A 16304-nucleotide genomic window follows, 5' to 3' on the forward strand; every position below is an offset into this window, starting at 1 on the left:
ATGTAGGAAGGAACTGCAGATACAGGTTTATATCGAAGATAGATGCATTCAGAAGAAGAATAAAGGAACAATAAAGAGTTCCGACCCAAAACATAACCTATTCCTTTTCTCTGATGCTGCCTGACCCGCTGAGTTACTCCAATATTTTGTGTCTATAGGTTTATTATAGTTTTGCTCTATATCCCTGAACCTTGGATAACAAGAATCCAACAAGCATTTTTTTGTTGTTGAAAGATTATGGTTTCCTTTTTGGTAAATGGTTGTCTCCAGTTACTCTACATTTTTTATTTCATGGAGTGCAGTAGCTATATAGTGCACTTTGATATAAATGCTCCACCAATTCTCCAAGTCAAGTGTACACTGTAATGCTTATGCAGAAAAGCATTGTGTTTTTGACTCTATTATGCAGTGTGATCACAGGCCCCTGCAGTTTTGGTGCAGTCTTGCTTCTCTGAGACTAAATGTTTAATGCTGCAGTTGGTTAGAATTTTATGTTTTGGGGCTGTGAAATTTAATTAAATAGAGGCAGCCTGTCTGCATTTCCTCTTTACACAGTCCACAGGTCAGTTGTCCTGTTTAGTTAGGAAGCCTGCTGCTTTTTAGCTTTATAGTTTTTCATTTTTACATAATATTCTATAAAGCAGACCAAGCATGTAATTTGTTTCCTATTCTTCACAGTTGGTCTTCACAAGTCACGAGCCATTGTTATAATGTTGATTTAGGATGGGTTATGTAAGATTGGCCATTCTGTAAACACAAAACATGACATTAGTATTCTAACTGCTGAAAGATGCTCTTACCTACCAATCCAAACCAATTTCATGTTCTCTCCCCCCCCCCCCCTTCGTGATTAACACTTGTCCTTGGAAAGTTACCACTCGCTGATGAATTACAAAGGGGTCCAAAGTAGTTGGTTATTTAAAAAATTGTGGACATGCACAATACTATTGATACAGGTATTAATTTTAGAATTGCTAATTTGATGCAGTGGGGAGAAAATAAATGATCCTTTGATATAAATTAATACAGACTAATTCACATTGTTCTACATACATTGTGCCTATAATATTCAGAGCAATTTTTGCAGGGAAGCTCAGATTGATAATGTAAATAACTTCCGCAATCTAGTCAAGCATGCCATTGTAATTGCCATTGTAACTCCATAGAGTCATACAGAATGGAAACAGGCGCTTCGCCTGTGCCAACCAAGATGCCTAATTCAAGCTAGTCTCATTTGCCTGCAGCTGGCCCATATCCTTCTAAACCTTTCTTATCCATATTCTAACAGTTTCTAATGAAAGGTCTTCAACCTAAAGATACCTAATGGAGTCCAGCTACAGGCCACCACTTCAGTTGCACTGAGATTATAGAGTGGCAAGTCTACACCCAGATCTGGTGCCTGTTCATTGACTCCATTCCACGATCTGGTCTTGCTTGCACCACTAATACAAATGGTATATACTTTATGCTGATGTAATTGAAAGAAAAAAACTGCACTTTATAAAAGAGCTTTCCTGACCTTGATGTTCCAAAGGCAGGGAACTTTTTTGATGTAGGATGTGGAGTGATGGAATTTTGCGCTGTAAGATTCCACAAACTGGAAAACATGTCAAGCAGCTTCTATAGAAAGAGGAACCAATTTAATGTTTCAAGTTGAAGAGCTTTCATTAGAAACTGTCAATACATGGCTAGGAAAGGTTTAGAAGGGTATATGGGCCAGACGCAGGCAAATGGGACTAGCTTGGATGCGAAGGGCTTATTTCCGTGTTATAGGATGCTATGGTTTTTATATTTTCATACACACACTACTTTGCTGCCAGTTTTAATATGTTGGCCAAAATCCCAGAGAAATCTCCCTCGCTATTCGAAAGATTGCATGCCAAAACTCACCAGCCGCCTGAGAAGTGAGGCTGTTTATCATATTAAAAGATGCATGATCCACTATGCAGCATCTCTCTCCTTATCATGCTACGCTACAAGAAGGCATGTATCCAAAGCCTTGACACATTCATGAATGCTGCTCATTACAGCTGTAAGTTAAATTATTAATTTGTTGTTAGAAAATTGTAAATTGCAGATGTGCATTAATTGTTCAAAGCAGGGACCCAGCTCTAAATGCGCCTTTCTTTGCAATGTTCAAGAATAATTATCTGCAAAAATAATTTTTCAATGTCCATTTAAAACACTCTTTGCCCACTGCTAGCAGCTTATTTGTTGGATTGCTGCTCTGTTATAAATGGACAAGTTACCTGGGGATGATTTACAATTTTTTTTTTAACTTTACACACAGAAACTCAAACCTTCATTTAAGGTAATGCCTTTAATGAAATTATGATAATCGCAATGCATTACGTTACTTTGCCACCAAATCAGTCTTTTCTCCTTCCTCAGTTGTCTTTTGATGAAGTGGATACTTTGCCAATTAGAGCAGCGTGGGTGTAAAAATGTAGTTTTTGCTAATGTGCCGACAATATGATTAATTGGAAGATGTTTATCAAACTCTTTTGCACTAGTCTCAGTTTTCTCGCCAAAATAAATTTGTGCGTGGTAAGGAAACCTTAAGACATTCACTTGGTGACTTTTCTATCATCATTTTCTAAATGTCACACACAGGACAAGGCATTTCTGGGGAAATTGCATAGGAGAATCCACCCAAATTGGGTGAAGATGGTTAATACTTCTAACATAACAAACAAAATCAGTCCCTGATGGTATTTCATTTGAGAATACACCTCTGTTTACAGGCCCTGGATTATTGCCATAGTATGGGAATAATGCACAGAGATGTTAAACCACACAACGTTATGATCGACCATGAGCACAGAAAGGTAACGTGAAATAATCCACTACTTTAATACAAGGAATGTGTACAAGAAATTTTCCCTTTGTAATGTCTAACACCTCCAATTAAACCCGTACAGGTAATGTGTTTTCTGATTTCTGAAAATCAGAGAATTAACCAAAGGCAGTGTTCGAATTAGTGTTTTCATGTTTTATTTTTTAGTGGTGCAGCTGAGATATCACAGCTTTCAAAGCTTGTATTGATTGGAATTAATTATTTTAGAACAAGCATTGTAATTGCAATCTGCATTGTTTTTTCTTCAACTGTGATTCTAGTTATGATAGTCTGAAATGTTGTATTGCTGTGTTATTTCTTTGATTTGTAAGTAATGAGGTTTCTGATCTGGGTTATATCATTCACTGTAAAACTGGTAAAAAGTGTATCTTTCTGCCCAACTTGTGCATGAGGTCATATTTAATCAGTGAAGAAAACTTTTATGTTGAGCAGTTTGCTTTTTGCTTCAGTTTCCAGCAATGGTGGTCTTTGGTGTGTTTTCTTGGACATAAAAGACTGGTCAAAAAAGCAAACTGCTAGAGGAACTCAACAGGTCAAGCAGCATTTGTGGAGGGAAATGGACAGCCAACAGAGGAAGGGTCTCAACCTGAAACACCGGCCATCTATTTCTCTCTACAGGTGCTGCCTGGCATGCTGAGTTTCCACAGCTGTCTGTTTTTTGCTTGTGTTTTTAGCTCGAGTGAAATGGTTGGGAATTGGGCTAAATTTAAATTTGTTCCAATAAACCAACCAAGACAACATTTTTTAAGTTATACATACGGAAGGATAAATTATTGCCTTTGATTTGTTACGTTTGGATGTTTTTCGTTATTTTTGGGATCAAAAATAATTCTATGAAGATAGCACATAATGTAAGAGGTAGGGTTTCACTGTCTTGTAATTCCTTTAAGGCTTAAGAGAGTCTATTAAATCAACTTAGACTAAATGGAAATTCAAATATTTGTAATTTAGAAGTAAAATGCTATTAAATAAAATGCTATTACCTACAAACAGTTAGGTCATAAAATTTCTACGAGGGCTGTGTTTTAGTCATGCAAGGATGTTCCTGCTGCTGGCAGGAGCTTTTATTGGCCATCTTGAGAAGATGATTATGATGGTGAACTGCACTTCAAACTGCTGCATTGCAGGTAAACCTCAGCAATGTTGTTGCTTAGTGAGGTTTTACGGTTTTGGCGGGAATGATCAGTGGTGTTATCAATTAGGAATGGTGTGTGACTTGAAGATAGCAAAGCGCCCTTGCCCTGTTGCTCTTTGGCAAGGGGTGGAGGTTATGGGTTTGTAAGGTATTGTAAGCTTTCGTGAATTACTGCCAATCTGTTGTTCTGTGACTATGATTTAGGGAATGAATACTTAAGTCTCCCAACCCTTCCGAATTTGGCGGAAAGTTTCCGTCCGCTTATTTCATTTCCGCCATTCCGATTTCGCCTCACATTTTTCCGCAAAACACATGCCTCACCGCTCGCCCCGCCCTGACGATCACCTGGCCTCTGCCCCGCCGCTCGTCTGGCCTCCGCTTGCCTGGCCTCGCCTCTCGCCTGGCCTCACCTCACCGCGTAGCGTGAGGCCTGTTGATGTTGGGAGGGATGGGGGGAGTGGGGGTCGGGGGGGAGGTGAGTGGGGGTGGGGGGGCAGAGGAAGGGAGGGGGGAGTGGGGGAGGGGAGTGGAGGTGGGGGAAAGGGGGGAGTTGGAGGGGAGGGAGTGGGGGAGGGGCATGGACCGTTGTGATTTGCTGTTGAAGACCACTGGAGCAAGTATGTCTTCAATTAAATTAGGTATGTGCAGTTTTAAATGAAACTCTTTCTTCATAACTTAGTCATACATTTTATGACCATTGTTCTTTTATTCAATACCAAGAGAATTGGGATGTGTAAGGAAAAAACAAAATAGAAAAAACAAAATATTTTTTTCTTTTTGTTGTAAAAAGTATTTCTGTTCAATAACCTTTCTCAATAGCAGAATATACTCATGATAGGCCTGACATTGTACATGTAGTCCAACTACAGACTGTTGGAAACAATAGTTGTTTCTCACATATGAATGTAGCGCAACCCGTATGTGTGCATACTTTTTTTTGGCTGAAAAGTTGCATTACATGCCATATTATGGATTTTTATGTAAAATTCTGAATTTTGGACATCAAAATTATGAATTTGTAAAAGCAAATGTTGGAAGGTCTACTTAAGCTGGAGGATGGGTTATTGATCAAGCAAGCTGTTTAGTCCTGGGTGGTGTCAAGCTAATAAATTAATAAGTTTATTGGCCAAGTATGTACACATACAAGGAATGTGCCTTGGTGCTCCGCTCGCAAGTAACAAGTAACAAAGTACAGTAAACAATTAAGAATAAAGCATAAAACATTAAAACATTAAGAATACAACATTACAGTTTAAACATTTGAGTGAAATAAACCAGAGCAAAAAGAGACTACAGACTTTTGGTTATTGAGTAGAGCTACTACTCGCGGGGAAAAAAAAGCTGTTTTTATGTCTGGCTGTGGCGGCTTTGACAGTCCAGAGTCGCCTTCCAGAGGGAAGTACTTCAAAGAGTTTGTGGCCAGGGTGAGAGGGGTCAGAGATGATCTTGCCCGCTCACTTCCTGGCCCTTGCAGTTCGTCTTTGGGGGGAAGGTTGCAGCCAACAACCTTCTCATCTGATCGAACGATTCGTTGCTGCATCCGGATGTCGTGCTTGGTGGCTGAGCCAAACCAGACCATGATGGAGAAGGTAAGGACAGTCTCTACGATGGCAGTATAGAATTGGATCATCATTGCCTGTGGCCTGTTTCTTCAGCTGCCACAGGGAGTACATCCTCTGATGGGCCTTTTTGACTGTAGAGTCAATGATGGCCCCCCATTTAAGGTCCTTGGAGATAATGGTTCCAAGGAACTTAAATGACCCCACAGATGTGACTGTACTGTTGTTGATGGTGAGTGGGGGGGTATTGAGTATTGATTGAAGTTGCATTCAGCCAGTCATGAGGAAAGTGTTGACCAAGATAGACACAAAATGCCTGAGTAACTTAGCAGAACTCTTCAGAAGAAGGGTCCCAACCCAAAAAGTGACCTATCCATTTTCTCCAGAGATGCCGCCAGACCCATTGCGTTACTCCAGCATTATGAGTCTTAAGGTATAAACCAGCATCTGCAGGTCCTTTTGTTTCATGAGGAAAGTGTTTTTGATTTTGGGGCGCATGGATGGTGAAAATCTCTTTGAGGTCAGGTAACAGTCACTCACTGCAGGGTACCCACTCTCTAATCTACTTGTTTAGTCACGATTTATTTGGCCAATTTAGTTAAAATTATGGCTAGCGAATGTTGACAAAATGCATTTTTGTTCCGTCCCCTTATCAAGGGGAGATGTGCTGCAGATGTTTCCCACCATTTGGCCCAGTATTAAATGTTATCTAAGTATTTGCAAATGGATTTAAACTTTATGATGAAATGAAAGCAATTGAAGGTGAGGTTTAACTGCTGCATACCATCTAGAGGAACTCTAGAGAAACTCTAGAGAGAATGTCCTGGGGCAAGATGATGGCTACCAACCAAAACAGCTGCTACCTTTATCCCAGCCACATTCTGGACCGGAGAGAGTTTCGTTCTGATTAACATTGATTTCAATTTTTCTAGTGCTAGTTGATGCTGCCGTCAGTCAAATTCTGCCTTGACTGACTATCCTTGTTTCACCCTTGGAATTCAATATATGGATTGAGGGTGCAATGAGGTCTGGGCCCGTGTAGTTCAAGTTAGACTGGACGGATGCTGTTGAGCAAGTTATTGATAAATAAATGCACTTGCTAGCACTTACTGGTGGTTGAGAGTAGATTCATTAGGGCTGGATGTGCAGGAGGAACCACAGAGGGGGAGAATCTGAAGAAGGGTCTCGACCCAAAACATCACCCATTCCTTCTCTCCAGAGATGCTGCCTGTCCCGCTGAGTTATTCCAGCATTTTGTGTCTACTTTTGATTAGGGCTGGAGTTGGTTGGGTTAGGTTTCTCCTGCTTTCATTATTGTGGTGACATATCTCAACACTGCAAAGTGGACTCTGTTCCATATGCTGTAACACCTTGTGTTAAAGGTGAAGCTATTTCTGGAGTGCATGTCTTCAGAATATCCTGCATGATTTCAAGGTCTATAACCTTTTATGTATCTGGTGCAGTCAACCATTTCTTTGTTGCTTCTTGTGGAGTGAATTGATTGAAGACTCATCTGTGAAGGGAAAGCTATCAGTAGAAGGGAAAGACAGATTAATTGCTTAAAACTTGTGGCTAAACATTGGTGCAAATGCTTCAATGTTGTCTTCGGCACCAACATGTCTGCTTCATATTGCTTTGGCTGTTTGCAAGCATATTGTAGTTTTGCCTTGCTAAAGTCTGTGTAGACATATCTAGCATATCTAGCACCCCACTTACCCTCATCAACCCTTCTATTAAAGCTATAGATATAACTGTAATTCAACCACCAACGAGTGGGTGTATAAGTGCTACACCTCTGTTCTTGTGGGTGAACGGTTATAATTGATATCAAAGTGCTGTAAATTTAATAAATGCAGTCAGGCAGGTTCCTGATAATGGTGCTGTACAAAAATGATGCACATTGTCAGTATTTTTATATAGGTGTTAGCTTTGCGTTATTGCAGGTAAAGGATTCAGTGGGGATGCCATAGTTAGTCTTGGCACTGGCGGGAGAGGAGGGAAACATTGTGTGTGGGAGGATTCAGATTTCTATCCTCTGATCCATGCAGGCAAATATGTAGTGTGGGAGTCATTTGAGGAAAGGATTAAATGGTTCATTTTATCTTCCTTTAGCTAACAAATGCTCTGCATGAAAGCTGTCATTTAATGCACTGGAGACCTGGATTTGAGAATGGAAAACTGGCAACACACATACTGTATCTCCACAATGTCTGGAAATGATGAGGATTAGATGAGGGTTTTGAGGTTTCATAAGAGGCTGTTGGTTTATTAATCTGTCAATTCCTCAGTTCTAATTAGTTCAATTGCATTTTCTGACCTAATTAAATGAAAATGACTTCTATGCCATTCTGTGGCCTGTTTTATCTTTGACTAGTTGCGGCTGATAGATTGGGGGTTGGCAGAATTCTACCATCCTGGCCAGGAGTACAATGTTCGAGTGGCTTCCAGGTACTTCAAGGGACCCGAACTACTTGTAGATTATCAGGTGAGAACAAGTCAATTTTTTTTAAACGTCTGCACTGAATTAACTTGCTCTGACATTTTTTTCCTGATTGTACCCACCTTATTTGGTCAGTTCAGTACAGTTAAGTACTTTGGTAGGTGTGAAGTAAATCAAAATCCTCAAATTAGCTATGGAGGAAGAAACCAGAACAAGGTTTCAGGTCAGTTCCCTGACATCAGAACACAACAACTTCTGACCTACCGGGTACTTCCAGCAATTCTGTCACCTTTTTGCCATATATCCAACATCTTTTTTTGTGGTTTTAGGCTTTATTTAAATTGTTGATGATTTTAATATGCAGAAGTGTGTAGAAAAGTACTGTAGATGCTGGTATATACTGAAGATAGACACAATGTGCTGGAGTAATTCAGTGGGTCAGGCAGCATCTCTGGATAAAAAGATTGGGTGATGTTTCGGGTTGGAATCCTTCCACAGCCCGTCCTCTGGGCTGCTGAGTACTCCAGCATTTTGTGTCCATCTTCATTTTAATATTTTGGGCGGCACGGTAGCGCAGCGGTAGAGTTGCTGCTTGCTTTACAGCGAATGCAGCGCCGGAGACTCAGGTTCGATCCTGACTACGGGTGCTGCACTGTAAGGAGTTTGTACGTTCTCCCCGTGACCTGCGTGGGTTTTCTCCGAGATCTTCGGTTTCCTCCCACACTCCAAAGACGTACAGGTATGTAGGTTAATTGGCTGGGTAAATGTTTAATAAAAAAAAAAATTAAAAAAATTTGTCCCTAGTGGGTGTAGGATAGTGTTAATGTACGGGGATCGCTGGGGGGCATGGACTTGGAGGGCCGAAAAGGCCTGTTTCCGGCTGTACATATATGATATGATATGATAATATGCAGATTGTAGCTGTGGAATATAGTGCAAAAACAATCTATTTTTTTGGGTCAGCATGTTTTCTTTGCATTCAAAATCTAAGGCTGCTCAGTGGGTGAACTTGAATTCTATTCAGCCGTTGTTATGTCAGCATAATTAACAAAGACCCAACAGAAAATTGGTACAGTACTCTTTGCCCGCTAGACACATCGCATGCCACCACGACGTTTCATATGCTGTGGTATAGAAAACATCAAGCGATACTGCCTTAGATGATGAAACTTGTAAGATTATACAGTTGATTTATTCAGTTGCAACCTCTACTGTTTTCAAACACCTAATAGCTTGGAGTTAAGAAACTTTTAAATGTCCGTGTAAATAATAACGTTATTTATGATTATCATGACACTGGAAGAGTAGATAGGCAGGTCGGCTTTTAGATGCTAGATTATAGTCCACCTCATATAAATGGGATATAAAGACTTGTCTGCTTTGTTCTCTCCCGTAAAATATTATTGTAACCAGACAGGTTATAATAGCTTTAGATACCAGGCAGGTTAAATAAACTTGCTCAGTTGAAAAATATTATTTCAACAGTTCAACAGTTCAACAGAGCTTTATTTGTCATTCGGTACCAAGGTACCGAACGAAACTACATAGCAGTCACACACAAAAAAGAACACAAGACACATGCCCCCCACACAAACGTCCATCACAGTGACTCCAAACACCCCCTCACTGTGATGGAGGCAACAAAACTTCCACTCTCTTCCCCACGCCCACGGACAGACAGCTCGTCCCCGACCGACCCGCACAGTCCCCGCAAGGGGATGGAAGTCCCCGCGGCCGAGTCGCACCGGGCGCTGAGACGTCTCGCGGCCGAACCGGGCGATGGAAGGCCCTGCGACCGAGCCATGCGCAGCTAAGTCCCACGGCCGAGCCGCACCGGGCGATGTTAGGCCCCGCGGCCAAGCCGCACCGGGCGATGTTAGGCCCCGCGGCCGAGCCGCACCGGGCGATGTTAAGTCCAGCGGCCGAGCCGCACCAGCGATGAAAAGTCCCGCGGCCGAGCCGCGCCGGGCGATGTTAGGCCCCGCGGCCCGGGCACTGTTAAGTCCAGCGGCCGAGCCGCACCAGCGATGTTAGGCCCCGCGGCCGAGCCGCACCGGGCACTGTTAAGTCCAGCGGCCGAGCCGCACCAGCGATGAAAAGTCCCACGGCCGAGCCGCGCCGGGCGATGTTAGTCCCCGCGGCCGAGCCGCACCGGGCGATGGAAGGCCCCTGCTTCTGACTTTTATGACACCCTTCCAAGGTCTTGTCATGGACTGTTGTTAAAATTAGAATCCAGCTCAGAACCTCCACAGTCTCTGAACAAACCCACATTTTATAACCCAATAATGTTTTTCTAATTGTCCTTTATTTCTCTTTTAAGTCACCCCTCTTCTCAGTTTTCAAAGTAACTAATTTCATTGGAGAGAGATTTCCAGAAAACTTAGTTTCCTTGCCAGCATTTTCAAAAATAGATCATAAGGTAATGTGATAGGAGCAGAATTAGGCCATCTGGCCCATCAACACTGCTCCGCCATTCAATCATGGCTGATCTAGCTCTCCCTCCTAACCTCATTATCCTGCCTTATTCCCATGACCCCTGACACCTGTACTAATCAAGAATCTATCTTTGCCTTAAAAATCTCCAACATATAAAATCCTTTTGGTGAATTTTCAATCAGATTGCAAGTGATTTTATAAATGCAGATTTAATTTACCTGTTTCTACTCTTGAGGTTTATGGAGGCAACGAACAATATATTTTTTCAGACAGTTCTGTTAAAAAAGGATCTGAGCATAATGTTCCTTAAAATGTAAATTCTATAAGTTGTGGACCAAAGAGCCTGTTTCTGTGCTGTACTGTACTATATTCTGTGTTCTAACAATTTTTCCTTTTTCCATCTTATCTAAAAAAAAATGATATAAGTGAAAAGAATATTAAAGGTACCAAGGATTTTTTAGGCATTTGGCAAGAGAAAATTCAAGCTGACGTAGCTGTAAAGAGTTTGGATAATTGCAAACACTCAAAATGCTTTGTTTTGCTCATTTGAACCTGAGGTGCTGTTTATGTACATCGAATCTGACAAATTAAATGGTCAATTTTAAAGGAAGTCGATTGTAATATCTCTTGCTGATGCAGGCTGAACACTTTTCATAACGTTTAATAACTTCAGGGCATTTTCCCAAAAGAATAAATTGTCTGATCCAGACTTGGCTCGAATGGGTAAAGTTTTATCTACAAAAGTTAAAAATTGTACAGCAGGGGAAAAAAAGCTTTTTTTTCCAATAAATGATTACAACATTTTTTTGCTATGTGGAAAATATATCTAACTTCTCTCTACACATTATAGTCTTTCCTCTGCAAACTTACATGCATTGAAATCTTTCCTAAAAGGTGTTAATAATGGTTGAGCTATTACAATATTTTTATTACAAAATCAGCATACGTTCTTTGCCTTCCTTCTCTGCTGCTTTCCAAACAAAGGCTCTGTGCATCTATCTAACTTCCTTATCATCTTGTCTTGCCGTCATAATAATGGAAGGCAATCAACTTGAAATGTTAACTTTCTCTTTTAACATATGTCACCTGGCCTGAGTATTTCAAGCATCTTCTGTTTCTAATTTAGATTTCGAGCAGCCACATATTTTTTTGCTTTTGATCTTGTCCCGCCCTCAGCTATGTTAGAAAGAAAATGTTTTATAGATATCAAGACATTCCCCCTTTATCTTATCTTGCCTTCTACCCCTCTACTTCCATTCTTTGCAATTTGTATTCAGAAAAAATTAAACAGTAAGAAAAGAAGCTGCTTTGCTCCATTGTAAAATGTCATTGCATAAAATATGCTTAAGCAAAGCATGAGGGAATATCTTGGAGAAGAGTTTTATGGCCCTTTATCCTTTTCAGAAGATTAATTTAGTTACCTCCATTCTTGTGATGGATGTAGAATATTTGAAATTGGACTCTTAAACTTTGTGGTGTCTTTGGACGGTCGATTACCGGCTCTTGCATCAATGATTACATGCCACTTATTCACACTAGCATGAAGTACCTGGAAATAGAATAAACAAGATGACACAGTCATGTAGCTGGTAGAATTGCTACCTCATAGTGCCAGAGACCCGGGTTCCATTCTCACCTTGGGTCCTGTCTGTATGAAATTTGCACATTCTTCCCGTGACTGCGTGAGATTCCTCAAGGTGCTCCGGTTTCCTCCCACGTCCCAAAGATGTGTGGGTTTGTAGATTAATTGACCATTGTAAAATTGTCCCTAGTGTGTAAGGAGTGGATGAGAAAGTGGGATAACATAGAACTAGTGTTTGAGTTCAGTTTGAGTTGAGTTTATTGTCACCTATACTGAGGTACAGTGGAAAGCTTCAGAAAAAACTAATGTGAAAGGGTGATGGATGGTCAGCATGGACGCGGAAGGGCGAAGGGCCTGTTCCCATGCTGCATCTTTAAACTAAACTAAACCGAAGAATTAGCTTAAGATTTTTTTTGGATGAGACCTTTTCATAATCTCGATGTGTGTTGAACAGCCAAGAGAATTAAAAAAACCACAAGTGCCCTGCGACATTGAGGTTGTCACTGATGTGGGGAGATACATCTCTCAAATAACTAGTTTGAGGGATCTGGAGACAGTGTTTCATGCCAGTGTTTCACATGCCGGTGATGCACTGAATGTCTTGATAATTGTGGAGTATTGCATTGAAAAAAACACCTTTTAAACAGTGATTTCAGACAAACATTTTGACTGATCCAAAGTAAATAACAAAACACTAAGAAAGTGAGTTTTTAAAAAAATGTCAGCTTCTCAAAGGAGAACTGGAATTGATATTCAGGACACAAACAAAAATAATATAGTTGACAGTTGACAAACAAATTGGCGATAGGTAGACAGGAACGTCTTCTGGAATTCTTTGAGGATGTAACTAGGAAAATTGACAGGGGAGAGCCGGTGGATGTGGTGTACCTCGGCTTTCAGAAAGCCTTCGACAAGGTTCCACATAGGAAATTAGTGGGCAAAATTAGAGCGCATGGTATTGGAGGTAGGGTACTGACATGGATAGAAAATTGGTTGACAGACAGAAAGCAAAGAGTGGGATAAATGGGTCCTTTTCAGAATGGCAGGCAGTAACCAGTGGGGTACCGCAAGGCTCGGTGCTGGGACCGCAGCTATTTACAATATACATTAACGACTTGGATGAAGGGATTAAAAGTACCATTAGCAAATTTGCAGATGATACAAAGCTGGGAGGTAGTGTGAACTGTGAGGAAGATGCTATGAGGTTGCAGGATGACTTGGACAGGTTGTGTGAGTGGGCGGATGCATGGTAGATGCAGTTTAATGTGGATAAGTGTGAGGTTATCCACTTTGGTGGTAAGAATAGGAAGGCAGAGTATTGTCTGAATGGTGTCAAGTTAGGAAAAGGAGACGTACAACGAGATCTGGGTGTCCTAGTGCATCAGTCACTGAAAGGAAGCATGCAGGTACAGCAGGCAGTGAAGAAAGCCAATGGAATGTTGGCCTTCATAACAAGAGGAGTTGAGTATAGGAGCAAAGAGGTCCTTCTGCAGTTGTACAGGGCCCTAGTGAGACCGCACCTGGAGTATTGTGTGCAGTTTTGGTCTCCAAATTTGAGGAAGGATATTCTTGCTATTGAGGGCGTGCAGCGTAGGTTTACTAGGTTGATTCCCGGAATGGCGGGACTGTCATATGTTGAAAGACTGGAGCGACTAGGCATTTAGAAGGATGAGAGGGGATGTTTTCGAAACGTATAAGATTATTAAGGGGTTGGACACGTTAGAGGCAGGAAACATGTACCTAATGTTGGGGGAGTCCAGAACCAGGGGCCACAGTTTAAGAATAAGGGGTAGGCCATTTAGAACGGAGATGAGGAAAAGCTTTTTCAGTCAGAGAGTTGTGAATCTGTGGAATTCTCTGCCTCAGGAGGCAGTGGAGGCCAATTCTCTGAATGCATTCAAGAGAGAGCTAGAGAGAGGTCTTAAGGATAGCGGAGTCAGGGGGTATGGGGAGAAGGCAGGAACGGGGTACTGATTGAGAATGATCAGCCATGATCACATTGAATGGCGGTGCTGGCTCGAAGGGCCGAATGGTCTACTCCTGCAACTATATATTTTTTTAAAGTGACCTTCAAAGATAATTGTTAGAAACCGGAGTTGCGATTATTTTAGTAAATTGTAGTTGTACTTTTTCTGATCTCGTCTATTAGAGATGGCATTTAGAATGCTCCTTCAAAACACCAGTTTCCCTCTTCATATTTAGCAGTATAAATAAATAACTCTGTTGGTGTTGCACGTGTAGTCACCAGTTTTAAGTATAAAATCAAATGGTCTGCAGATGATTTTATCTTTATAACCTTTCAGATTTATTTGATTAAATTAATATTTTGGTTTATTTAGGATGTCTTGTTGTTAGGATTTTGGAAAAGGACATTAAGGCTGAAGAAGGGTCTCGACCCGAAACGTCTTCCATTCCTTCTCTCCAGAGATGCTGCCTGACCCTCTTAGTTACTCCAGCTTTTTGTGTCTATCTTTGACTTATTAAGAAAGTGTTGTTTGAATTAGATTAGATCATTGTATATAAAAATGGCATAATCTTTGGCTCCTTTGCCTGACTTAGATATATGTGAGTTCACTTTAGACGCAAGGTGTTGATCACATAATCTCTGCTCACACTCCAGATTAGAATTGAGGAAGTGTTGCACTGCTGAATGTACTGATTTTCAAGCCTGCCTCTCGGGTACAATAAAATAATCCGTAGTACTTTAAGGAGAACCACAGGGTATTCCTTAATTTTGGACATGATTGTTCAGTGGCTTCTTAGCCAATGCCTACTGCTCCTTTAACAATTTACTGTTGATAGAATTTTGCTATGTGAAATTTGTCCTCTAATTTTCCTATTTTACAATAATTACTAAACATCTAAGTACTTTATAACAAATAGAGTACACTTTGATCTTCTGAACTGAAGGATTAATACAAAAATAGTCCCAAGTTTAATCATTGGTCCAGGCTGAGCTAACGTCTTAATTTAAGCACTGCCTTTTGAGGATGAAATGTGGAGCATCATTTAGGGTTCCTGTTCATAATTGCTCTCTTATAGCCCTTGAAAAACCTGTCCTAGGTTGGAGATTATTGGTGATAACCTTGTGTAGCGGAAAAGATTGACTATTCATAAATTAATTCATGAAAATTCATACTGTGAGGTACAAGAGTAACATTAATACAACCAAATGCAAATCGAGTTGCACTGTACCTTAATTGGTACACGTGACAATAAAATACCCTTTGAACCCTTTGACAAATGTACGGATTAGTAAGGGTGTCAGGGGTAATGGGGAGAAGGCAGGAGAATGGGGTTGAGGGAAAGATAGATCAGCCATGATTGAAGGGCGAGCAGACTTTATGGATCGAATGGCCGAATTCTGGTCCTGTAACTTATGAACGTATGAACTAAAGGCTGCAACTCCAGAAGGGGTGAATGTTAAGAAATGACTGTTGAAGAATTTTATGGATGGAAGATTTGTTAATTTATAATTCTCGTGTCATAAGGGAGTTGGCGGCAACCATTTTCTAAGGGATTTCAGCAACTGAGATTGTTGCAATGTTTAAATCAAATCAATGTTTTAGGAACTGATCATATGGCTGCTGTAGTGCTTCCACTTACCGTGTCACTTATAACCTTGGAATATTTTACATGGTAATTGTGCACCCAAATTCTTTTGAAAGTGGTTTAAAAGATTTCTTATCATTATTTCAAGTGGTTCCCTTTAATTTCCACTTCCTGAAAACATTTTTGTTTGGTTCATTGCAGATGTACGATTACAGTCTAGACATGTGGAGTTTAGGTTGCATGCTTGCCAGCATGATATTCAGAAAAGAGCCATTTTTCCACGGCCATGACAATTATGATCAGGTAAGAATCTTCACTTTTTCATTATGCAAGGGTTTGTTTTTAAGAATGCAACTTCTTGCACTGCCCTGACTTCAAATGGGTCCACCAGCTAACCAATGAAAGTATTTTGTATTCTGCTTTTTGGGACAATCAAGAGTTTCAACTGCTTTGTCAGTAGAACTAGTAGTGTTCATCTCAGTCAAGTTCGAAAAAATTAACCTGAAGTTCCTCGTTCGAAGATACTGCATTTGCTAAATTCAGTTAAGTTTAGAAATACACTGTGGAAACAGGCCCTTCAGCCCACTGAATGTGCACTGACTAGCAATTCGTCCACTAGTTCTATCCTACACACCAGGGATAATTTAGAGGAGCCAATTAACCTGCAAACTTCCACATCTTTGGAACGTGGGAGGAAACTGGAGTACCCAAAGAAAACTCACGCGGTCACAGGCAGAACGTAC

At 40.8% G+C, this 16304-nt stretch overlaps 1 protein-coding gene across 2 annotated transcripts in view; it reads left to right on the forward strand.

The window, feature by feature from the left end:
• LOC144604425 (casein kinase II subunit alpha) overlaps positions 1-16304 on the forward strand; it is an 85333-nt gene that overhangs the window by 56097 nt on the left and 12932 nt on the right. For both annotated transcript variants that reach the window (XM_078418819.1, XM_078418820.1), the window contains exons 7-9: positions 2745-2828; positions 7926-8036; positions 15763-15864. In XM_078418819.1, coding sequence (XP_078274945.1) covers positions 2745-2828; positions 7926-8036; positions 15763-15864 — 297 coding nt within the window. The remainder of the gene's footprint in view (positions 1-2744; positions 2829-7925; positions 8037-15762; positions 15865-16304) is intronic.

This window comes from Rhinoraja longicauda, chromosome 22, assembly GCF_053455715.1.
Source record: "Rhinoraja longicauda isolate Sanriku21f chromosome 22, sRhiLon1.1, whole genome shotgun sequence".
Classification (NCBI taxonomy): domain Eukaryota; kingdom Metazoa; phylum Chordata; class Chondrichthyes; order Rajiformes; family Arhynchobatidae; genus Rhinoraja; species Rhinoraja longicauda.